This window comes from Acomys russatus, chromosome 32, assembly GCF_903995435.1.
Source record: "Acomys russatus chromosome 32, mAcoRus1.1, whole genome shotgun sequence".
In the NCBI taxonomy this organism is placed as follows: Eukaryota; Metazoa; Chordata; class Mammalia; order Rodentia; family Muridae; genus Acomys; species Acomys russatus.
This window is the reverse complement of record NC_067168.1, coordinates 34,695,675-34,719,619: the sequence shown is the minus strand read 5'-3', so window position 1 is coordinate 34,719,619 and position 23,945 is coordinate 34,695,675. Positions and strand designations below refer to the sequence as shown.

The window sequence follows — 23,945 nt, the reverse complement described above, 5'->3', positions numbered from 1 at the left end:
GGAGTTTGTGTGTTGCCTGGAGATTAGCTTTACTGTTATTTTCTGGAGGTGACAAGATGATGGTGTGGCTCTGTGAGGGGCTGTCCTAAATCCTTTGAGCAGCATTGTGAGGTGTTTATGGATGAAAGGTCACAAAGATTCTTTGATTCACTTTGAAATGCTTTAAGGAGGAAAATGGGCACCTGTATTTATAGAGATAAATGTAACCATGTAACAAATACAAGTTCATTTTTCTTTAAGTTTTTGAGACGTAGTCTCACTATGTACCCCTGGCTGGCCTCAAACTCTCAGAGATCCACCTGCCTCTGCCTCCTGAGTCCTGAGATAAAAGGCATAGTGAGTTCTACAAGAAAAGATAAAAAATGGGTTTAAGAGAATAAAAATAAACACTTAACATATCTACAAAGAGAAATGTAGCAACTATCCACTCCTCAAACCCCAAGAGTTCTTCTTAGGACTTGTTATGAATACCTGTGGCAAGCCCCACCAGGGGACAGGACTAATTGGCCTTCCTTGTCCTCCACTCCTAGTAGTGGAGCATGGAAAACTGAGTGTTATCCGCCTCACATTATGGGCTTCAGGGAGTTGGGGACATATTTTTTCTGAGCTAGCAGCCACACAGATGATGCCTCATGTGACCTGGTGGATGCTCAGGGTGGTCACAGACATGAGCTATTTCAATACCTCATGTGACCTGGTGGATGCTCAGGGTGGTCACAGACATGAGCTATTTCCCTCATGTGGCCTGGTGGGTGCTCAGGGTGGTCACAGACATGAGCTATTTCCCTCATGTGGCCTGGTGGGTGCTCAGGGTGGTCACAGACATGAGCTATTTCCCTCATGTGGCCTGGTGGATACTCAGGGTGGTCACAGACATGAGCTATTTCCCTCATGTGGCCTGGTGGATGCTCAGGGTGGTCACAGACATGAGCTATTTCCCATTGAAGACAAAGAGTAAAACCTGCTGCTAACTCCATGCCTGCATGTGTGTTTGGGTATGTGTGAGTGTGTCATTTTTAACCTAGGCTGTGCTGCTTAGCAGTCAGATAATGTGAACCAAATATCATTTAGTATTTCTTGCTGGGCAGGCGGTGGCGCACACTTTTAATCCCAGCAGTTGAGGAGGTAGAGGTAGGTGGATCTCAGAGTTCGAGGCCAGCCTGGTCTACAGAGTGAGTTCCAGGACTGACAGGGCTACAGAGATACACTGTCTCGACAAACCAAAACAACAACAAAAGAAATTTTTTGCCTTAATAATGTATTTGGTTCAGTATGTTATGGTTTCAGTATGTATCCCTTTAAATTATTAATGAGGTGTTTTACATTTTGTTTTTATAAAAAATTTCAAAATTCAATGTTACTTTAAACTTAATTTCCAGTGCTAAGTAGCTGCAATCTGCTGAAGAGTGCAGGGGTAAGAGGCTTCCCGTTGGTCACACCTGGGATCCCAGCACTCAGGAGGCAGAGGCAGGAGGTTCTCTGTGAGTTCAAGGCCAGCCTGGTCTACAAAGTGAGTCCAGGACAACCAGGGCCACACAGAAAAACCCTGTCTCAAGAAGAAAGAAAGGAAGAAAGAAAGAGAATTAGGGTAGAGCTTCTTGCAGAACACCGGGAAAGTGTGCAGTCTTGAGGTTCCCAGCATTACTGATAGTCTGAATCTGCTCTTCTCTTGCAGAACACCGGGAAAGTGTGCAGCCTTGAGGTTCCCAGCATTACTGATAGTCTGAATCTGCTCTTCTCTTGCAGGCTCTAGGCGCTCTAGGATGGAACAGCTGTGCAGAGGGTGAGGACACGACCCTGGGACCACATCATTTCTTCTTCCTTTGCGACTGCTGACTTGAGCGGACACTAGCCTGGGATGAGGATGTGTGTGGACACCTGGCTACTGCACCCCCTCTGGGGACGGACCTTTCTCTTCCTGCTGTCTGTGGCTGTGGCTCAGTCCCACTGGCCCAGTGAACCCTCAGAGGCTGTGAGCGACTGGAAGAACCAGCTCGAGGCATCCATGCACTCAGTGCTCTCAGACTTCCATGAGACTGCTCGTGCCGTGGTTGGCATTCCTGATGGCACAGCTACTGTTGGGCGCTCGTTTCAAGTGAGCATTCCAACAGATGTAATTGCCTCCAGTGGAGAAATCATAAAGGTGAGAGAGACTTCATGTAAAAACAAGAATGAGGAAGAGTTCCCATCTTCCATTTTAGTTTTAGCCTTTTCCTTTTTTGGTTGTATCTTATTTATTGAGATCGGGCTGGCTCCATCACTCACATGTATGTATGAATGCCACATGTGTTCCTAATGCCTACAGAGACCAGAGGCAGCAGTTAGGCTCCATTCAGCCATCATTCCCACCTGGAGCTATTACTTGTTGAAGGCTTCAGCTTGGAAAGCTGCCCAGCTGTACTGTTTTCTTTTTTTGAAAAAAAGTATGTGTTTTGTCTGCGTGTATGTTTGTGCACCACCTATGTGCCTTGTGCCCACTGAAGTCAAAAGAGGATATTCAGGTCCCTGGAACTGGAGTTATGGATGGTTGTGAGCTGCCATGTGGGTGCTTAGAATCAAACCCAGGTCCTCTGGAAGAGCACCAAGTGTTCTTAACTGCTGAGCAGTCTCCAGCCCCAGCCCAGCAGCTCTTGGTTGAAACTTAAAAATCCTGGTATGTGTGTCCTTTCTGACATACAAACCCAGGCTTGTAGGTTGGGTGGCCACAGATTCTGTGCCAGTCTTAACCATGAGGAGAGGAAGCTGTCTCTTTCTTTCTCTTTAATCTGGGTGGACTTGGTCTCCGTTTTACCATCTGTACTCTCTTTTCCTTGTGAACTTCATTCTCTGTAAGTCAAAATCAGTTTTTAGGTTGGCCTTACTTCTGAAGACTCTAGCTCATGTAGTAAATCAATTCCATGGAACTCTGGTTTTCTTTGTTTTTTTTCTTATTCTTTTGTCTTTTTTTGAGACAGGGTCTCACTATGTAGCTCTGGCTGTCCAGGAACTCATCTGTAGACCAGGCTGGGCTTGAACTCAGAGATTCTTTTGCCTCTGCCTCCTGAGTGGTGGGATTAAAGATGTGTGCAACACCTCACTCCTCCTTACCCCTCCCCTCCCCACCTCCCTCCACCTGTAGAATTCTTTCTACCCCAGTAAGCCAGATACTAATCATTAGGTAAGGATACATTGCTTGTTTGAATGTCCTAACCGTGCATTGGTTGCCTTCGTTCCAGTGGTTATTGGAATGTTTTGCATGGATTAATTTTGACCAGAAGTATCTTGAACTGATAAAATGAATTAGATATTTGTAGAATCTGGCAGAGACATGTAACAGTCTACTCACCAGGGCCATAAAGAGCTTTCACTGGAAAGACAGGATTTTATCTGAGCATATTTATCTGTAGAGAACTGGCAGTTTAGTAACTGATGAGCTGTAGGAAAACAAAAGAAGGTAGGGTGTAGTTCAGTGAACACTTGTCCAGGACACTAGACTATCTAGTTTTGATTCCTTAGCACTGGATAGCAGTATGGGAATTTACCCACTCTTAAGAGCTAGGGCTGGCCCGGGCCATGGTGGCACATGCCTTTAATCCCAGCTCAGGAGGCAGAGGCAGGTAGATCTCTGAGTTTGAGGCCAGCCTGGTCTACAGAGTGAGTCCAGGACAGTCTGTCATAAACAAACAAACAAACAAACAAACAGAACCGGGACTGTGTGGATTGAGAATTGGAAAGGCAAGGCAGGACTTTATTCTTGGAGCTTTGTTTTTTTTTTTTTTTTTTTTCCTTTACTTGTAAAAATAAGCTTGAAAACGTATTTACTTACTTATTCTGAGACAAAGTCTTCTGGACTATGATCCTCCTGCCTCTCCAGTCAATGATGGACCTCTTCTGACCTCTGAGGAACGTATGAGGTGCACAGACATACATGCCAGCAAATCACTCGTACACACGAAATAAAGCGGCTAGATATGAAACCAGATTTTTTAGAAATCCATAGGCTTGCAAAGATTGTGGGGGAGAAAGAAAATGTTTTGTGATTTCTACCATTTTCCATGCTTATTAAGAGGTAGAAATACTACACATTTATAAAGATATTTTAGATAGACCCAAGATTATTTTTGCATCTGTCTCTATGTGACTGAATGCCAACTGTGTGTGGTGCTGGAAGAGGTTAGAAGAGTGTTGGGTCCCTAAGAGCTGGAGATAGACATGGTTGTGAGACAGTCAGCACGGGTGCTGGGCACTGAACGTGGGTCCTTGTAAGAAGTGTGCTCTCCCCCCTTTTTCCTTTTTTGAGTTGTAAAATAATTACAATATTCCTCTGTTACTTCTTTTTTTCTTCCAGCCATCCCATATACCCCTCTCTATTCTCCTTGAAATTCATGGCCTCTTTTTCACTCATTGTTATCACATGCATATATATATATATTCCTAAATATAACCTGCTCAGTCTGTATGTTACTTCTATGAATGCTTTCAGGGCTGACCATTTGGCACTGGAAAGTAATTGGTGTGCTTTTCCCTAGAGAAGACCGCCTCTCCTGCTCCCAGCTTTGTGTAGGGTTGAGGCCTCCTGGACTTTCTCCATCCACTTTAGGGATGTCCATTGGTGTTGTCCTTGTTCTGCTTACATTTGGGCAGTTATATTGGTGAGACTCTGGGTTTTTGTTGTTGCTGTTTTGTTTGAGATAGTGTTTCACTATGAAACATTGGCTGGAGTGGACCTCACTATGTAGACCAGGATGGCCTTGAACTCACAAAGATCTACCTCTGCCTTCTATATGCTGGGAAGAATAAAGTGCTCTTAACCGATAAACTATAAATTTTTATTTCCCTGATTTAAGTATTGCTTTGGGGCTTACGGCCTCCTGCTAACCTAGGCCTAGTCCCGGAAATCTAATCTAGGCCTAGAATGTTTTCAGCCTCTGAAATTTACTGCTGAATAAACTTACCCTTTCTAGTTCTTTCTGAATTTTTGCTGGCTGATTCAAATCAGCTCAAACTCTTCTCCAAGCTGACTGATTCAAACCGGCTTCTTTCAGCCTCTGACTGCATTGTTCTGCTGGCCTCATACTAACTTTGGCAATATGTTCTAATCTTCTGGCTCCTTCTCTGGTTTGTTCTGTCTTCACCTGTGTCTAGTTTGTTATCTCTCTGCATAACTGTCTCAGCAAAAACTGCTCCCCCTCTCTGTGCTGATCTCTATATATAAATTCAAGGGTTAAACTGCTCCCCCTCTCTGTGCTGGTCTCTCTCTATATATAAATTTAAGGTTTAAATTGCTCCCCCTCTCTGTGCTGGTCTCTCTCTATATATAAATTCAAGGTTTAAACTGCTCCCCCTCTCTGTGCTGGTCTCTATATATAAATTCAAGGGTTAAACTGCTCCCCCTCTCGGTGCTGGTCTCTCTCTATATATAAATTTAAGGTTTAAATTGCTCCCCCTCTCTGTGCTGGTCTCTCTCTATATATAAATTCAAGGTTTAAACTGCTCCCCCTCTCTGTGCTGATCTCTATATATAAATTCAAGGGTTAAACTGCTCCCCCTCTCTGTGCTGGTCTCTCTCTATATATAAATTCAAGGTTTAAACTGCTCCCCCTCTCTGTGCTGGTCTCTCTCTATATATAAATTCAAGGTTTAAACTGCTCCCCCTCTCTGTGCTGGTCTCTCTCTATATATAAATTCAAGGTTTAAGTGTATTTATTTTTAGACTACAAAGGACATTCACTTTGAATTTCATCCTGCCTTTTGCAAGTGGCTTTAAAATTTGAATCACTGTAATTTTTGTTTGTTTTGTTTTTTTTTTCAAGACACGGTTTCTCTGTGTAGCCATGCTGTCCTGGACTCACTTTGTAGACTTGGCTATCCTGGAACTCACAGAGATCCACCTGCCTCTGCCTCCCAGGAGCACTGGGATTACAGGTGTGCGCACCTCATCAATAAATCACTGTAATTCTTATGTGTCTGCCTCTGCCTCCCACGTTAAAGGTGTGAACCAACGACTGGCAATGGATTCCTTATGATAGTTACTTGCATAGGGTTGTCCTGGTTTAAGTTGGTTCTCCAATAAGTCATCTCTCCAGCCCTCACTTTTTTGTTTGTTTGTTTTTTTCCTGGTTTTCTAGAGAGGGTTTCTCTGTGTATCCTTGGCTGTCCTCGAACTCACAGAGATCCACCTGCCTCTGCCTCCCGAGTGCTGGGATTAAAGGTGTGCACCACCACAGCCGGCTCAGCCCTTACTTTTAAGTTACATTTGTCTGTCTGTCTGTCTTATCTATCTATCTATCTATCTATCTATCTATCTATCTATCTATCTATCTTACCTATCATCTGTGTGTGTGTGTGTGTGTGTGTGTGTGTGTGTTGGGAGCATGCCATGGATCTTAGGTGAAAATTAGAGTTATTAGAGTTCGTTTTCTCCTTCCATGTGGGTCCTGGGGATCAAACTCAGGCCATCAGTCTTAGTGTCTTAGTGGCAATACTAGCTAGCATCTTTAACCCCTGAGCCATCTCTCTCACCCCAGTTATATTTTTAACCTTTTCTCTTATGTAGCTTGAGTTTTCTACCCTGGTTTTTAATACTCAATATGAATGTAATTTTTAGTGGCTATACACTATTATTGTTTGCTATAAGGTCATTTTTCTTTTGTTGAAACAAAAATCTCACTATGTAGACCAGGCTAGCCTCAAACTCATAAAGATTTGCTTGCATCTACCCATGAAAGTGGTGTATCACTATTTCTGTCTGACATAAGAACCATTTTAGATCAAATATGTTGGCACATGTTTATAATCCCAGTCCTTGAGAGGTGTATGCAGGAAGATTAGGAGTTCAAGGTCATCCTTGGCCAACAGTAAATTTGAGGCCAGGTTGAATACATGAGACTATCTTAAACAAATTATTGCTGTTAATTTAAAAGTATGGCCTAATAATTTATTTTTAGGCTTATAATTATTACAGCAGTGTTATCTAACACCCCCCACCCCACCCCCCACCCCGAGACAGGGTTTCTCTGTATAACAGCTCTGCCTGTCCTGGAACTCCCTCTGTAGCCCAGGCTGGCCTCGAACTCATGGAGATCCACCTGCCTCTGCCTCCCAAGTGCTGGGATTAAAGGCATGCACCACGACCACATGGCACCACTTTCACAATCAATAAAGACATAAACACCCGATATATTTTAGAGCAGCCTTATTTTACCTGGGGCATGGCAGATACTAATTCCTAAGCTACCTTCCATTATCTCCCATCCTCTGTTCCATGCCACCTGTTTCTAAATAATTTCTACTGTGTAGCTCTCTTTTAAACTTTATTAAGGGTGTTAAGCTTCAACCTCCCTTCCAACCTCCCAACCGTACATAGAAGAGAGCAGGTTAGTGGGGATAGGGGGCCTCTTTACTTCTCCCAGCTGTTTAGGGTCATTTGGGTTTGGGCTATACCTGTCTCCATCAACGGTAGATGTAGCCAGAGCAGTCTCCTCCAAGCCACAGAGCCCTGAAGTGTTTCTCTCAGTCCGTCTGCTGCAAACTGCCACACCATCCGTCTCCGGTCTCTTCAAACTGCTACATGCAACACGTCAACACCTCAAACCACACCAAACTCTCTCTGTCTCTTTTTTATATCCTCAGAGGCTTAGACCACACCCTGTCTGTGCCTTATCAGCTGGCAAAAAAGCCACGCCCCTCATAAGACAATTAACAGGTATGGATAAGTAAACTAAAATCCCACACTTGAGATTAGAACAAAAATGTATTTACATAACACAACTGAGTTTACACAGAACCCAAAACTTCCATTACACTACTAGGCTACCCCCCATCCATAATCCCAAAATACTTGGTAATGTTGTTCTTCTGGGCCATTTCTTTCCATGTGGTACTGCAGAGTTCCTCCTCATGGCCTACATGGCTTTTTCCTATCCCATAGCCATCCTCTTCCTTCTCCTCCCTCCTCCAGTAAGTGTCTGCTGCTTCCTCCCAGGAGCCTTCTCTCCTCAGAGCTCCTACCCCATTCTGACCTGACCAGGTTTAGGACCCCCCCTCCCCCCACACCGACACACACACACACACACACACACACACACTGTTTCTCTGTGTAGCCTTGGCTGTCCTGGACTCACTCTATAGACTAGTCTGGCCTCGAACTCACAGCGATCCGCCTGCCTCTGCCTCCTGAGTGCTGGGATTAAAGGTGTGTGCCACCATGCCCGGCTGGTTTAGACCTTTTAATCAACCAATCAGGAATAATTTCTTAGGCAGTGTTACAAATATCATTTTGAGGTGCATGAGTGTCTGCTCTTAAAAGGCAGCATACAGACTTGGCCCCAAATACAAGGCATTGGACCATGCCCCAACACAAACAACAACAAAAGGAGTAATTTTAGCTTACTTTGCCAAAGATGCTTGTTTGGGATAACCTCAACCATGCCTGAGACACCTGGTACCCACTGCCCTTATGCAGGCCCTCACTTGCTCCTTTCGTCTCAGTCCTTACCTGTGTTCTTGACTCACAGTCTTTGTCATACAAAGAAAGAGGCATTAAACCTCTCTGAATCTGCTTGACTCTTTGTATCGTATCCTAGCTTTGTCTGCCCCTTCCTGTTCGGGTAGCTCCTATCTGAGGGCCTACTGCAGGCCTTTGCCTACCTCCTCCTTTCCCTCTCCCCTCTTTTTTGGTACTGTCACCCCTTTCAGGTCAACCTGAACATCCTTTGAGCTGTTTTAGAGCCTTGTTCTCCATCTGGTGAAAGCAGTCTCCCACAAGCCCTGCTACCTTCTTATTCGTCTGTCCTGGACACTCAGCATAGTGCTTTCCTATAATCCCAGCACTCTGGGAGGCTGAGATGGTTTAAGGCCAGCCTGGGCTATGGAGTGAGACCTGTGTATAAACAACAAAACAAACAAATTCTCAGTAATAAATACATGCTTGAAATTCTCGCTTTTTGCTATTTTGTATGTTGCTTCCTGTTACCTAGTAGACCTTCAGATATTTATGAGCCAGCAGAGGGAGTAAAGATTCCTTCTCGCCTCAGACCTGGTTTGAATTCTCAAAGCCTCTGGGTGTTGGCACAAGTGTTGGGCTGTCATGGCCCTCTGTGGGCCCAGCATGCAGCATGGGTAGTCCTGCATAACCAGCAGCAACCTCCTCTTTAGGGGAGGAGATGGTGTGGTATGGTAGCTGCAGAGCCAGGAGGCTGTCTAGAAAAACAAAACAAAAAGAGTAGTAGATAAGAAATACCTTTATATTACCTGAAAGACGGGCTGTGACTGTAGCGCCCTTTCAGATACCTCATTTTGGTACATCCTAGGTGGGTGGCTTTTCATCCTTGCTTTTCTTCAGCCTCCTTGCTTGCAGACAATGCGGACTCTTCTCAGCCCAAGATGTCGGCAGGCTGGGAGCAGCCCTTGCTGAGCCTGTATTCTCAGCTGCTGGCATGGGCTACCTAATTGTTCCCCTCAGAACAATGGGTACTCTCTTGGTCAGGAAGAGAAGTTCATGAAAGGAGCTTTTTTTTTTTTTGGTGGGGGGTGCTTGAGAGCTTTGTGGTAATGCAGCCTGCGTGAGATGAACTGCTGTTTCTTCCTGCTTCGAGTGGGTGTTCCCTGGTTCTGAATGAACCCCTTGTGAACATGGCACACCGGGAAATGTGGGTTGGCAGAGGAAAGCATCCTTGGGAGTGGGCTGTCAGGACGGTATTTGTCCAGACTTATCAACTCAAATACTTATTGAAAATACAGGCTTCTGTGTTTAAAAGAAAATTACTGACAAGAGCTGCAAGATAAAATGATAAAATAGGAATAGATGTCAGGGCTTAGGGTAGAAGGAGGAATTCTGGCAATGTTTTGAGTGGTGGCTATAACTATGTTTGGCTGCTCTTTGGGGGAGATTATGATTACATTCTTTTAAAGATCTGGTTTTTTTCTGTGTACGTGTTCATGCTTGAGTATGTGCCTCACACGTGCGCACACCCCTGCAGAGACCAGAAGAGGACATCAGACCCCCAGAGACTAGAGTTACAGACGGTTGTGAACCGCTTGACATGGGTCTTCTGTAAAAACAGCAAGCACTCTTAACCATTTCTTCAGCTCCAAGGATTAGTTTTTAGGGGAAAATAGTAACATCAGATAAAGTACTTCATAGCCCAGCTCAGAGGGGCACAGGCTTGGCTAGAGTGTGGTCCCATGTTTCTGGTCTTTGTGAGAGGAACATCCATCTATCTAGAAGTGGGTGAGTGATTGTTCCATGTAGTTGTGGCTTTTTTACTTGACGGAGGGGCAGCCTTTTACACTTTCTTCTAGCATGGTTTATCACTTCAAATATCTGACCCTCTGGCTTCAACCTAGACCTGTGTTATCTCCCTGTATGTTACGCTGCCTTGTGACTGCCATGCTTATTATTTGCAGAAGGCCACAGCATAGATTTGGCTCATTGTTATAGTCCATGGTACAGACATAGGGACTGTTTTCTGCCTCCCTGAACAAAGAAAACAAAGGATTATGCCCACCTCATCTGGGAGAGTTCAGTATGTTTTCTGTGACTCCTTGCAGCCAACCTTGTAGGTTGGAGTGGCTTAAGGAGAGAGAGCTGAAGGTTAAGGGCCAGTGACAAGGTCTGAGGGAAGGTTGTAGACACTTAAGGAGGTGGCATAGGCTTTGATAGGGACCAGGGGAAAAAAGGGACCTGGCATATCTGTAAGGGAACACAGGGAAAGGCCCAGATTATACCCCAGGACTGGATGTGCACAGAGTTACTTGTTGGAAGATGGTGCCGTAGACCTAATGCACCCACCAGAAGGTTTGTAATGTGCGGGAATTGTTTTTGCAAGCCACTGTGAGCAGTGAAAGTGTTCGTGTGTCTGGGTCTGCTTCCCTTCAGCTCCTGCATGCATGTGTCTTGCCGGCCCTGAATCATAGCACTCACGTGTTTTTGGAATCAGAAGCTCATTAAAATTAATTCAGCCCTAGCAAGAGTCTGATTCTTGAGTTTTGTCCTTTTTGCTATATTTGACTGACTTGTTCAGACTGTGAATGAAACCTTTTTGATGAAGAATAAGTAATGGAAACTCCTACTCATTTGCTCTTTCTCCATGTCTTAAAGGGCACTGGCTGAGAGGAAGAGCCTTTGGTTGTGCTTCCTGGTACTTAGTGTGTATGGATACTTCTCTACCACACCCCTGTCAAGCTGCAAATGTTCATCTTCCGAGTTCTGTTATGGAGGAAGGTGTACATAACGGATCTTGAGGCAGTTCTGAGCTTATTAGTCATTACACAGTGTAGACTGAATTGGGATATTTTTGTTTTGTTTTGCTTCAAGACAGAGTTTTGAAGCAGAAAAAAAAAAGTGTCCCTGTGTAGCTTTGGTTGTCCTGGAACTTACTTTGTAGACTGGGAGATACACATGCCTTGAGTGCTGGCATTAAAAGCTTGCATCATCACACCTGACTGGGGATCAGAATTTTAAATCTCGCATTTAAAAATCTCTGGTCTAGGGGTCTGGAGAGATGGCTCAGAGGTTAAGAGCACTGTCTCTTCTTCCAAAGGTCCCTCGTTCAATTCCCAGCAACCACATGGTGACTCACAACCATCTATAATGAGATCTGGTGTCCTGTTCTGGCCTGCAGTCACACATGTGGGCAGAATACTGTGTAAATAAGTAAATAAATAATTTTTTTTTTTTTTTTTTTTAAATCTCTGGTCTAAAGTGTCTTAGGTACAGATCTTAGATTTGAACTGGAGTGCCCTCCAAACACTCAAGTTCCTGGCTTTTGGAAGGAAGGAGACCTAGGCAGCCACTGGGCGCCCATCAGGCATGGCTTTAACTCCTTTGCCATAGGGCTTGTGCTAAGCTGTGACCTTAAATTAAGGACAGTCCCTGAGCTGGTGTTGAAGATATGCCCTCTGTTGGCCATTGTGTGTCTGGACTTGAGCAGGATCATGGGCCCTTTCTTGTGACAGGAATAGGAGTATGTGTTTCACAAACGTGAGAGGAGCCAAAGATGGTCCTGGGCAAGAAGCAAGTATTAGCTTCTCTCTTGTCAGCTGATAAAAGTTTCTGTGTTGAAATTCCTTTGGGTGCTCTGAGTATTTCCATTTATGTCACTGTGGAAAAGGATTGCACACTGAAAGAAGTCAGAACAGTTCTTTTGGGGATAATAGAGAATTGAGTGGCTTAGGTATCTTCTGTGTCAAGGGCAGAAGCAGGAATTTTATGTTTCTTTCTCATACCTGATTGACTTCAAAACCTTTCTAAAAAGTTTTTTGAGACAGGCTTTCTTTGTATTTTCTTGGCTGTCCTGGACTCGATTTGTCTCCCCTCTCTCCCTCTCACATACTTAACGCTGGGCATCCACCCTGTGCAGAGGCGTGTGTCTGTGCAGAGGCGTGTGTCTGTGCAGAGGCGTGTTTCTGAAGAATGGCAGAGGGATTGGAGAGGGTGGTTCAGGTTGGAACGTGCTGTTCCGATCGGGCAAGTTGGTGGTAGGGCATGTAACCTGAAGTCTACAAGAATCTGTTTTCTTTCTTTCTTTCTTTCTTTCTTTCTTTCTTTCTTTCTTTCTTTCTTTCTTTCTTTCTTTCTTTCTTCTGCCTTTTGAGACAGGGTTTCTCTGTGTAGCCTTGGCTGTCCTGGACTCACTCTGTAGAACAGGCTGGCATTGAACTCACAGAGATCCACCTGCCTCTGCCTCCTGAGTGCTGGGATTAAAGCTGTGTGCCATCACCTTCTGGCAGTCTTTGTTTCTTCACTTAGATGTTTTAACTTTCTAAGATTTTTTTTTTTAATTTATGTATCAATGTGTTTGCCTGCGTGAGTTTATGTGCACCACATGTGTGCAGTTGCTAGAGGAGATTAGGACCCCCAGAAGCTGCAGTTACAGCTGCTCAGTGTGGGTGCTAGGAACAAAATCCCAGGCCTTTGGAAGAGCAGTCTGCCCTCTTAACTGCTGAGTCACCTCTCTGGCCTTGTTTGTCTTTAGAGACAGGGCCTCAAACTCTACCCTGGACTGGCCTTCAACTCATTCCTCCTTTCCTCAGCCTCCTGAGTTCTGGGATTACAACTATGCACTATAATTCCCAGTCAAAGTCCATACATCCTATAGGTCCGTGACATCCAAAAGTGTTTGTATGTGTTAATGTGCCTGCCCCCAGTGCATAGCCCATCTGGTACCCATCTTCCATGTCATCTGACAGGGCACTGTTGCTCTTCCTGGAGGTGTTGAGTTTGATTTTCCAGCAGGAATTCTGAATTATCCCTTTAGCCTGTCACATAACTCAGATTAGACCACGCTGGTTTATTATGGCTGTACAATGATGATACAGCATTTATAACTCACATATATGTTTCTTTTAGGTGTCTGCAGCAGGAAAGGAGGCCTTGCCATCTTGGCTACACTGGGACCCACACAGTCACATTTTAGAAGGCCTCCCTCTTGACACTGATAAAGGTGTACATTACATCTCAGTGAGCGCAGCACGCCTGGGAGCTAATGGGAGCCATGTCCCCCAGACTTCCAGTGTATTCTCCATTGAGGTCTACCCTGAAGACCATAATGAGCCACAGACTGTACGGGCAGCCCCATCAGATCCTGGAGAGATAGTGTCGTCTGCCTGTGCTGCTGATGAACCAGTGACTGTCCTTACAGTGATTCTGGATGCTGACCTCACCAAGATGACCCCAAAGCAAAGGATTGACCTCCTGAACAGGATGCAGAGCTTCTCAGGGGTGGAGCTGCACAGCATGAAGTTGGTGCCTGTAATGAACAACAGACTCTTCGACATGTCAGCCTTCATGGCCGGCCCGGGGAACGCCAAGAAAGTGGTAGAGAATGGGGCCCTGCTGTCCTGGAAGCTAGGCTGCTCCCTGAACCACAACAGTGTGCCTGACATTCGTGCTGTGGAAGCCCCCGCCAGGGAGGGCGCTATGTCTGCCCAGCTTGGTTATCCCGTGGTGGGTTGGCACATTGCCAATAAGAAGCCCACTCTCCCCAAACGAATCCGGAGGCAGATCCATGCCACACCTACACCTGTTACTGCCATTGGACCCCCAACCACGGCCATCCAGGAGCCACCATCTAGGATAGTGCCTACCCCCACATCTCCAGCCATTGCACCTCCAACAGAGACCATGGCTCCTCCTGTCAGGGATCCTGTCCCTGGGAAGCCCACAGTCACCATTCGGACTCGAGGTGCCATTATTCAGACTCCAACCCTAGGCCCTATCCAGCCTACTCGGGTGTCAGAAGCTGGCACTACTGTTCCTGGCCAGATTCGCCCAACACTGACCATTCCTGGCTATGTAGAGCCCACAGCAGTTGTTACTCCTCCAACAACCACCACCAAGAAGCCACGAGTATCCACGCCAAAACCAGCAACGCCTTCAACTGATTCCTCAACAACAACTCGAAGGCCAACCAAAAAACCACGGACACCTCGACCAGTGCCCCGAGTCACCACCAAAGCACCCATCACCAGATTGGAGACAGCTTCCCCACCTACTCGCATCCGTACTACCACCAGTGGAGTGCCCCGTGGGGGAGAGCCTAACCAGCGGCCAGAGCTCAAGAACCATATTGACAGGGTAGATGCCTGGGTGGGCACCTACTTTGAGGTAAAGATTCCATCTGACACCTTCTATGACAATGAGGACACCACTACTGACAAGCTCAAGCTCACCCTGAAGCTACGAGAGCAGCAGCTGGTAGGTGAGAAATCTTGGGTTCAGTTTAACAGCAACAGCCAGCTCATGTATGGCCTGCCTGACAGCAGCCATGTAGGAAAACACGAGTACTTCATGCACGCTACAGACAAAGGAGGCCTTTCTGCTGTGGACGCCTTCGAGATCCATGTTCACAAGCGCCCACAAGGGGACAAGGCTCCTGCACGGTTCAAGGCCAAGTTGGCAGGCGACCCAGCACCAGTGGTGAATGACATTCACAAGAAGATTACTTTGGTAAAGAAGCTAGCTTTTGCCTTTGGGGATCGAAACTGTAGCACCATCACCCTTCAGAACATCACCCGTGGCTCCATTGTGGTGGAATGGACCAACAACACACTGCCCCTGGAGCCCTGCCCCAAGGAGCAGATCACAGGGCTGAGCCGAAGAATTGCTGATGAAAATGGGAAGCCTCGGCCCGCTTTCTCCAATGCCCTGGAGCCTGACTTTAAGGCGATGAGTATTGCTGTGACGGGCTCTGGCAGTTGTCGGAACCTACAGTTTATCCCTGTGGCACCACCTTCTCCTGGAACCTCAGCAGCACCAGCCACAGAGGTTCCAGACAGGGACCCTGAGAAGAGCAGTGAGGATGATGTTTACCTGCACACAGTCATTCCAGCTGTTGTGGTTGCAGCCATCCTGCTCATCGCTGGAATCATTGCTATGATCTGCTACCGCAAGAAGCGGAAGGGCAAGCTGACCCTGGAGGACCAGGCCACGTTTATCAAGAAGGGGGTGCCTATCATCTTTGCGGATGAGCTGGATGACTCCAAGCCCCCGCCCTCTTCCAGCATGCCACTCATCTTACAGGAAGAGAAGGCGCCCCTCCCGCCTCCTGAGTACCCCAACCAGAGCGTGCCCGAGACCACTCCTCTGAACCAGGACACTGTGGGAGAGTACACGCCCCTGCGGGATGAGGATCCTAACGCACCTCCCTACCAGCCACCCCCACCCTTCACAGCTCCCATGGAGGGCAAGGGCTCCCGTCCCAAGAACATGACCCCATACCGATCACCCCCTCCGTATGTCCCCCCTTAACCCACAAGCGCCTGGGTGGAGGCAGGGGTAGGGCAGGGGCCTGGAGACAACTTGGTGTTGTCTGTAGAGACCGGTGGCCCACAGACCGTTGCCCACCGGTAGCCAACACCTGACTTAGCACACACTGACACACAGGGCCTGGACAAGCCCGCCTCTGGTCCTCCCAAACCCCAAAGCTGCTGGAGAGACTTTGGGGGACTTTTTTATTTTTATTTTTTGCCTAACAGCTTTTTGTTTGTTCATAGAAAAGTCTTCGCTGCGTTTTTGATGGCTGGCTCTGAAAGCACTGTTTGAGTAGAGGTAGCAGGAGGGAGCGAGGAACCGTGAATGAACTCACAGGCAGCGCTGGGTGGCCCCAGCTCTCTGCATTTTGCCTTTAACACTAACTGTACTGTTTTTTCTATTCACGTGTGTCTAGCTGCAGGATGTAACATGGAAAACAGTAGCTAAAGATTAAATTCAAAGGACTTTCAGAAGTTAAGGTTAAGTTTTTACATTTAATCTGCTGTTTACCTAAACTTGTACGTATAATTTTTGGGTGGGTATGGGGAATTGCTTTGCTAAAAATAAGCTCCCAGGGTGTTTCAAATGTAGAGAAGACCAAGGGACAGTATTTTTTATCAAAGGAATCCTATTTTTTCACACTTTGTCAACTTGGTTGCTCTGATATCCCGGAGCCTGACCGAGGGCCTCCTGGTCCTGGCTCGGGTGCCAGGGCCCTGGTGCTGGGTTTGCTCTCCCTCTGTTGCCCGGGGCTGGAAGCTGGAGGGGCCTCTTGGGCCATGGACATCCTGACCTCTACCCCATGCACGCTAGTGGCCTACCACCGTGGGGGTCTTCATTTCCGTGGGAAAGGGACTCCAAAAGGCATTGGTGGCTGTGGCCCCCAACCTAGGTGCTCCAAGGTGGGCCAGCTGCTCGTAGGGCACCTGGGAAGGTCGAGGGACTCGACCACATCAACCTTTCTCCCCTTCTCTGTGGGTTTTTGTTTGGTTTTGGTTTTCTTTTTTCTTCCCTCTTAAAAGGATTATCATGGTCTTTGAAACACTCAGTGGGGGACATTTTGGTGAAGATGCAATATTTTTAATGTCATGTGATGCTCTTTCCTCACTTGACCTTGGCCACTTTGTCCCAACAGTCCACAGCCCCACCCCATGCACCCCATCCCCTCTTCTCTGGCGCTCCAGTCCTGGGCCTTGGGCCTGAACAACTGGAAAAGGTCTGGTGGCTGGGGAGGAGTGCCAGCAATAGTTCATAGTAAAAATCTGTGGGCTCTCAAAGCTAATTTTTTACTAAAATTTTTATACAGCCTCAAATTGTTTTATTAAAAAAAAAAAGATTTAAAAATGGTGATGCTTAACAGCAGTTTGTACAAGCTCCTAGTGTTGACTCCATGGAACTGATGGCTTTGCTCATTTTGACCCCACCCCCCACTCCCTTCTTTTCCTAATGGGTTACATTCTGGATTACATAGAGGCTTCCTTTGCCTTTTTTAGCAGAACATCGTCTATCTGTCTGCATCTCTGTCCCATGACTCAGGGGCACCCACTCCGCTTTGATTCTCCTCCTTAGGAAGAAACCATTTTGAGCATGCCTTTTCTTGATGTCTGAGTTACTCCGGGTACCTTTAGGGAGGAATGCCTTTTGCAATAACGTGTCCCTTCCCTGAGCGAGGGTGGGTGGGTGGACCCAGGCTCCCTTTGCACACGGAGCAGTAACTTCTAAGCCATATAGACTGTTTAGCAGAGGGTGTGCTGTCTCAGGAAGGGAAAGCCAGTAGGAAGGATGTGCTGTTTCCCAAGGGTGGTTCCTCCTATGTTCTCCTTCCTGCGTAGCCCCCAGCAGGGTTCTTAACAGTGAGCAGTGCCCCATGGGGGAGTCTGTAGATGAATGCTTCATGGATGGCTAATGACTGGGCCTTGTGCCTCTAAGCTCTGGTCCAAGCTGGAGTTTCTCTGATGTCCCAGAGTCAGGAGCAGGGATCTGACCTGATGAAATTATTTCTGGTGACTTCATCAAAAATAAGTAAGTAAGTAAATCCCAGTATTCCAGGTGAGGGCTTTGGAAAGCCTTCCAGATAACTCTGTTGCTCTTAGCAACCCCACCATTGGGTATTGCCACGTAGAGAGGAGGTTGGCTCAGAGTGGCTTGTTGTCATAGCAACTGGAGGCAATGGGGCAGTGAACAGAATAACAAGAGCAACAATGCCTTTGCAGGCAGCCTCCTCCTGAGCCCTGAGCTGGCGATGGCCATCGGACTCTGAGACGGAGAGCCAATCTCACATTCAAGTGTTCACCAACCACTGATGTGTTTTTATTTCCCTCTGTATGATTTTAAGATGTGTTTTCTGCATTCTGTATAGAAACATATCAAACTAAATAAAAGCAGTGTCTTTATTACAATGCCATTGCCTCTTACTGTCTCTACCTGGTCTCTTAAGGTTTCTGGCTATGAATGGTGGGAGGGAATCAATCGTGTGTCAAGAGAAGAGCAGCTCCACCAGCCCATAAGCCTTTGTAGAAGGTTTAGCATTTCTGTACCCCTGGGAAGGGCAGGCCTATACTCAAGATAATTTGCCAATAAATAACTTTCTTGGAGCCAATTAAGACTAATTTTGATCCTCAGTTTCCTCCTTTCCAAGGATAGGGCATGACTGGGAGTATAGATGGTGGAGAGGAGGAGCATGGGAAGTGTGCTGTCACAGGCTTCCTGCCTCAGAAGGGGCCCTCTGGCCAGGTGGTCTTGAGCTGAGCCCCTGAAGATTGGGATGGTGGGATGCTGACAGAAGCGCCACTCTAGTGTCTACCAAAAAATATCTGTGGGCTTGGGCGTGGCTGGTAACTTTAAAGAACAGTTTCTAGCCAGGGTGTTGTGTCTCTGAGCTTCTAGATTGGGTTCCCAGCCCTAAGTGTCCAGATGTAGATGGGCTATCTGGGCAGAGCGAGCATTCTCAAGACCTAGGAAAGGCCCAGTGGTGGTCTCCCGGAATGATGCTTACACATGGGAAGTGGCTGTTGCCGTTGGTCACAGAAAAGCTGGCGCCACTTCTGGCTTATCTGTGCCTCTGCCGGTTCACCATTAGACTTTGTACCCCACTTTCCCTGATAGTCTACAATGCTTGGAGTTAGGCGGTAGATATGTAGTACCTTGAAAATGCCAAGGCAAGGCCAGCCTAGGCACAAAGGCCTCGTCTTAAAATAAGCCAGGCATGGTGGTGGTGCATACCTTTAACCTCAGTACTTGGGAGGTAGAGCTAAGAGGATCAGGAGTTCAAGGACACAGTCAGCTGCTTAGTGAATTTGATGCCAGCCTGGGATTCACAAGACCTTGTCCAAAGACACTATCAGTCAAGAATATCCTGACGTGATTTTAGGGACATGTGCCTCGTTCAACCTTCTAGGCCTTAGAACAGGACCCTGCAATTGCTCTCAGTTCAGCCAACTAAGCACTGCTGAATAGCTAACTCAGGATGACCCCAGAACAGGAAGAAGGGAACCTGCAGACTGCAGATCGTCTGCTGCTTCTGTGAATCTGCTGTTGAGCCTGGTAGATGTCTGCTCCCCAGCACTCAAACTAAGTTCCTGGGGTCCTGATGGAGGTGAGTGTGCCTGCATCACCTGAGGTGAACAGAAGGTTGTAGACGGGGCGGGGCAGGTAGGAGGGTACTTAGAGAAACCTGCTTTTCTACTTGAAACGGCTCAGGGCCACTTCTCGGGATCCCTCCAGCATGGCTTTCCAGTCTGGTTGAGATAAGGACAGTGCTGTCTCCAAGGAGCTCTAGGATGCCCAGTGAACCCGGAATGGAGTTGATAATAGATCATAGTCACTGAGTCGCCCTGCAAAAGAGGTAGAGATGAAGGCAGGGATCTGATCTCTGACTAATCTTACGTAGATCCCTCCTTTAGAGCTGAGACCTCTGGGCCAGTTATGAGACACGAGCTGTTGGCTTTGTGTCTGGCTGCCTAGCCTGGCCAGTTTCTAGAGGTTCTAGACTATTTGCCAAGCTGTAGCTTCTAGTTTGTTTCTACATGTTCCAACCAAATGAACACCTAGGAGAAGCACTACTTAAAACACAGAAGCATGGCTAGAGAGATGGCTCAGCCAGCTGTTCTTCCAGAGGATCGGGGTTCAATTCCCAGCACCCACATGGCAGCTCAGAACTGTAACTCCAGTTCCAGGGGATCCAACACCATCACACAGACATGGAGACAAAACACATACTCATAAATTCTTTAGTTTTGATTTTCACTTTTGGGGGGGGGGCTTTTGAGACAGTTTCTCTGTGTAGCCTTGGCTGTCCTGAACTTGCTTTGTAGACCAGGCTGGCCCCGAACTCACAGCGATCTACCCGCCTTTGCCTCCTGAGTGCTGGGATTAAAGGTGTGCACCACCACATCCAGCTTGTTTTGATTTTCAAGATAGAGTTTCTCTGTAGCCTTGGCTGTTCTGGACTCTGTAGACCAGGCTGGCTTTGAACTCACAGAGATCTGCCTGCCTCTGCCTCCTGAGTGTTGGGATTACAGGTGTGCGCCACTACCGCCTAACTTTAAATAAATCTTAAAAATAAATAACACATAAAGCCCACCTCAAGTACCAGTCTTTCAAGGCCAAGTTTCACTCTCAGTATTGCTGTCTTAAAAATCCAGCTCAGCCCAGCACAGAGGTATATGCCTGTAATTAGACATTTGGGAAGTGGAGGCAGGAATTGGAAGCAGGAGTTCGAGGACAGCCTCGGCTACATAACAAATTTGAGTTCGGTCTGCGTTACATGAGACTTTGTCTTAAAACAAAAGGCCTGAGGCGGTGGCATGTGGATCTCTTGAGTTTGAGGCCAGCTTGGTCTACATAAGCTAGTTCCAGTCCAGCCATTACTCCATGGCAAGATCTTATCTCAAAACGGGTGGTTGGAGAGGTGGGGGAGAGGGGTGGGGGAGCAGGAGAGGTGGATGGCTTAGCAGGTTCTTCCTGACACCCACACCTGGCAGCTCAGTGTCTCCTGCATGCCCTCTTCTGGTCTTTGTGTGCACGCACACCTACCAGACATACATACACATAAATAAAAACAAATCTTTAAAAAATTAATGAAAAAAGATGCCAGGTGGTGGCACATGCCATTAACCCCAGCACTTTGGGAGGCAGAGGCAGATGCAGCTCTTTGAGCTCCAGGACAGCCAGGATTACACAGTTAGATCCTATCTTGAAAACAAGAAAAAAAGAAAAGTGACTCATTTTACTTATTTTCTTTGATACACCGTGACTGAGGCCCAGAGAAGGCAAGAAGCTGGCCAAACTTTTCGAACTAGTGTAAGGCAGGTTCCATTACTAGGTGTGACCCAAACAATATTATTTTTGTATTGTAGAGGAGCAGGGATTTAAATAAATGCCCTAGTGAGGGAGGGTCTTACCACTTCTGCACGAGGATTCTAGAAGACGCAGAGGAGACAGTAGTTTATTAATGGAGAGGTGCCCCTCTGGGGTAGGAGCAACAGTTGATACCAAAACATGGAGACTTGCCCCAGTAGCCTCCACTGACTTCTAATTATTGAAGGTGGCTCAAATCTCAGCTGAGACCACGTCTCTTTAAGAGTTCTGTGAAGCCCTCGCTTCCTGGCAAGTTCAGGGTTAAGGTAAGGATTAGATCTCAACCTGGTAGTGGCTCCACACGCCGCCAAGGTAGTCCTGTAGGGAGGGAGAGAGCGGGTCAGCCCCTGCTAGAGCCCCAAAACAGGAATAATGTCTGTCGACTTCCAGGAGGTGGCGCTACAGGACAAAGGGGCCAGCAGTGGGCGGGGCTGAAGAGGAGGGCTGTGGGTGGGGTTACGAATGCCGCAGGAGTAGGGGTGTCGGGCTGTGGGCAGAGCTGCGCCCGCATAGCTGGGAGGGGAGGGGCCAACCCGGGTGTAGGCAGAGATGAAGCAGAGGAGCTGGCGGAGCCGTTGGCGCACTCCACTACCTTGAGGGATTCTGGCAAGTGTGTCTGGCGTTCTGAGCCTGTCATTCACGTGGGCCATCCTCTCTCCTAACAGGAAGCCTTCAGGGGAATGGGCGAAGTTTAGGGCCTGGCTCTACGCTGGCTTCTGCTCTGGGGTTTGCATTCTGCCTGCAAAGTTTGAATTCTGGTGTATTATAGACTTGGGAATCTACCTGTTGTAGCAAGATGGCTTAATGGGTAAAGGTTCTTGCCGGAATTTGATCCTGTGATCCGTATTTAGGGAAAGAACTGACTCGTGCAATGTTCTCTGATTCAAACTAACAAATAAATAAATGGGGGTAGGGAGAACCCCCCCATCCTTTGCTAGCCTTCTCTCTCTCTCTCTCTCTCTCTCTCTCTCTCTCTCTCTCTCTCTCTCTCTCTCTCTCTCTCTCTCTCTCTCTCTCTCTCTGTGTGTGTGTGTGTGTGTGTCTGTCTCTCTCTGCCTCTCTCTCTGTCTCTGTCTCTGTCTCTCTCTCTCTGTGTCTCTGTCTGTCTGTCTGTCTCTCTCTCTCTCTCTCTCTCCCTCCTTCCTCCACCCTGAGAGCATCTGAGGCAGAGGATAGCCTGATATGGTACTGTGGGATCTGGGAAATATTGGCTAGAGGCTATGCTGTTGAGGCCCTCTTAGACTATACTCCTGGACAAAGGACGTGACATGAATAGCAAATGGGGATGGGCAACTGGTCACTCATTCTCTGAGTGGACCCTGGAGGCCAAGTGCCCTGAAACACCAGAGAATGCCTTTCCTCAAATTGTACCATTCCAGGCACACACTGGGAAAGCAGGGCATCTCTAGTTGGCCAGCAAGGCTGTTGTCTTCTGTCCACACAGTAGCTCAGTCTCCAGATATAGAGACTGAGAAGCTTGGAGGCTGCCAAAATGGAGATAAGGCAGACTAGGGCAGCCTTCCTATGGTGACTTGAACGTAGCGCTCCTGGGTTTGACTCTAAGGGATTGAGAGCCCACAGCGGTTCTCAGCCTGTGGGTGGTAGCCAGGTCAAAAGATCTTTTCACAGGGGTCACCTAAGACCATCACAAAACAGATCCACGTTGCGATTCACACCAGTAGCAGAATCACAGATATAAAGTAGCAGCGAAAATAACTTTATGGTTGGGCATCACCACAACACGAGGGACTATATTAAAGGGTCACAGCATCTGGGAAGTTGAGAACTCTGCAAGCCTGAGAACCTCTCCTGTAAAAGGTCTTGGGAGAGACAGGAGGAGCAAGGAGCTGGTCCAATCAGTGACAGCAGGAGGTGAGTGGACCTCTGAGGGATGAAAAATGACTTTAGGCTCGTCTCTGGGAGGAAATTAGCTTTGTTTTGGAGGAATGCGTCTTCAGGGAGCCCACGTTGAGATGGGCAGGGAACTAACCATAGGGGATTCTGAAGTGTATATAGTCTTCTGCTGGATGGAGATGCAAGGGGTGTGTGTGTGTGCGCGTGCGCACGCGCGGACACCTTGTGCTAGTGAACACCTGTAATCCCGGCACTAGAGAGGTGAATACAGGAAAAGTTCAAGGGTATCCAGCTGCATAATGGTGCATAACTTTAATCCCAGAATTCAGGAAGCAGAGACAGGTGGAGTTCTGTGACTTTGAGGCCAGCCAGGGCTGCATACTGAGACTCTGTCTCAAAAACAAACAAGCTATTACAATGAGAAGAAATGTAGTGCAATGAAAGTTTGAGAAAGCACTGATTGTGGCTCCCTGGGACCGAACTCTAACCATTGTTCCCCAAACCCTGCAGTAGGCCCTGAGGCAGCACACCCCTGGCAGGCTCAGAAAGGGTGAGAGTTGGGAATGGGGGAGAGAGTGATCCTGTGTAGAATTAGCATTAATAAAGGTGGGAATGGCTTTTCTGCTGATAGCGGTTGGAGTCTGTCCTTGCCTGTAGTTACTTGGAATTCTCAGTCTGCAGGGTCAGCTCTTTGGCAGAGAGACTGCCTTCCCAGAAAGCTGATGCCCACACCAGGCCTCCCAGCTGGAGGGGTTAGCAATACAGAAATAGCAGAGGTAAACCCAGATGTTGCTGCCCAATTGGTACCTGCTCCTACCCAGCCCAGTTTCTGGGGCACCCAGGGAAGCATCTCCTCAGACAACCCCGACATCTGAGTGTGGTGTCAGCCCTCACTGGTGTGGCGATGCTGCAGTAATCCTCGCTGCTGCAGGTCAGGACAGAGGGCCAGCTGTGGGGACCGGGAATCAAGTGCTTTGGGTTCAGGGCCTGGTGTGAGCAG

At 47.4% G+C, this 23,945-nt stretch overlaps 1 protein-coding gene across 1 annotated transcript; it reads left to right on the top strand.

Moving 5' to 3' along the window:
- The first annotated feature begins 1,719 nt into the window (after positions 1-1,719).
- Positions 1,720-17,168, top strand: Dag1 (dystroglycan 1). The gene is made up of 2 exons (XM_051140809.1): positions 1,720-2,143; positions 13,331-17,168. Exons 1-2 carry the CDS (start codon positions 1,859-1,861, stop codon positions 15,728-15,730), a joined length of 2,685 nt encoding a protein of 894 aa, XP_050996766.1. The 5' UTR covers positions 1,720-1,858; the 3' UTR covers positions 15,731-17,168.
- The last annotated feature ends 6,777 nt before the right edge of the window (positions 17,169-23,945 follow it).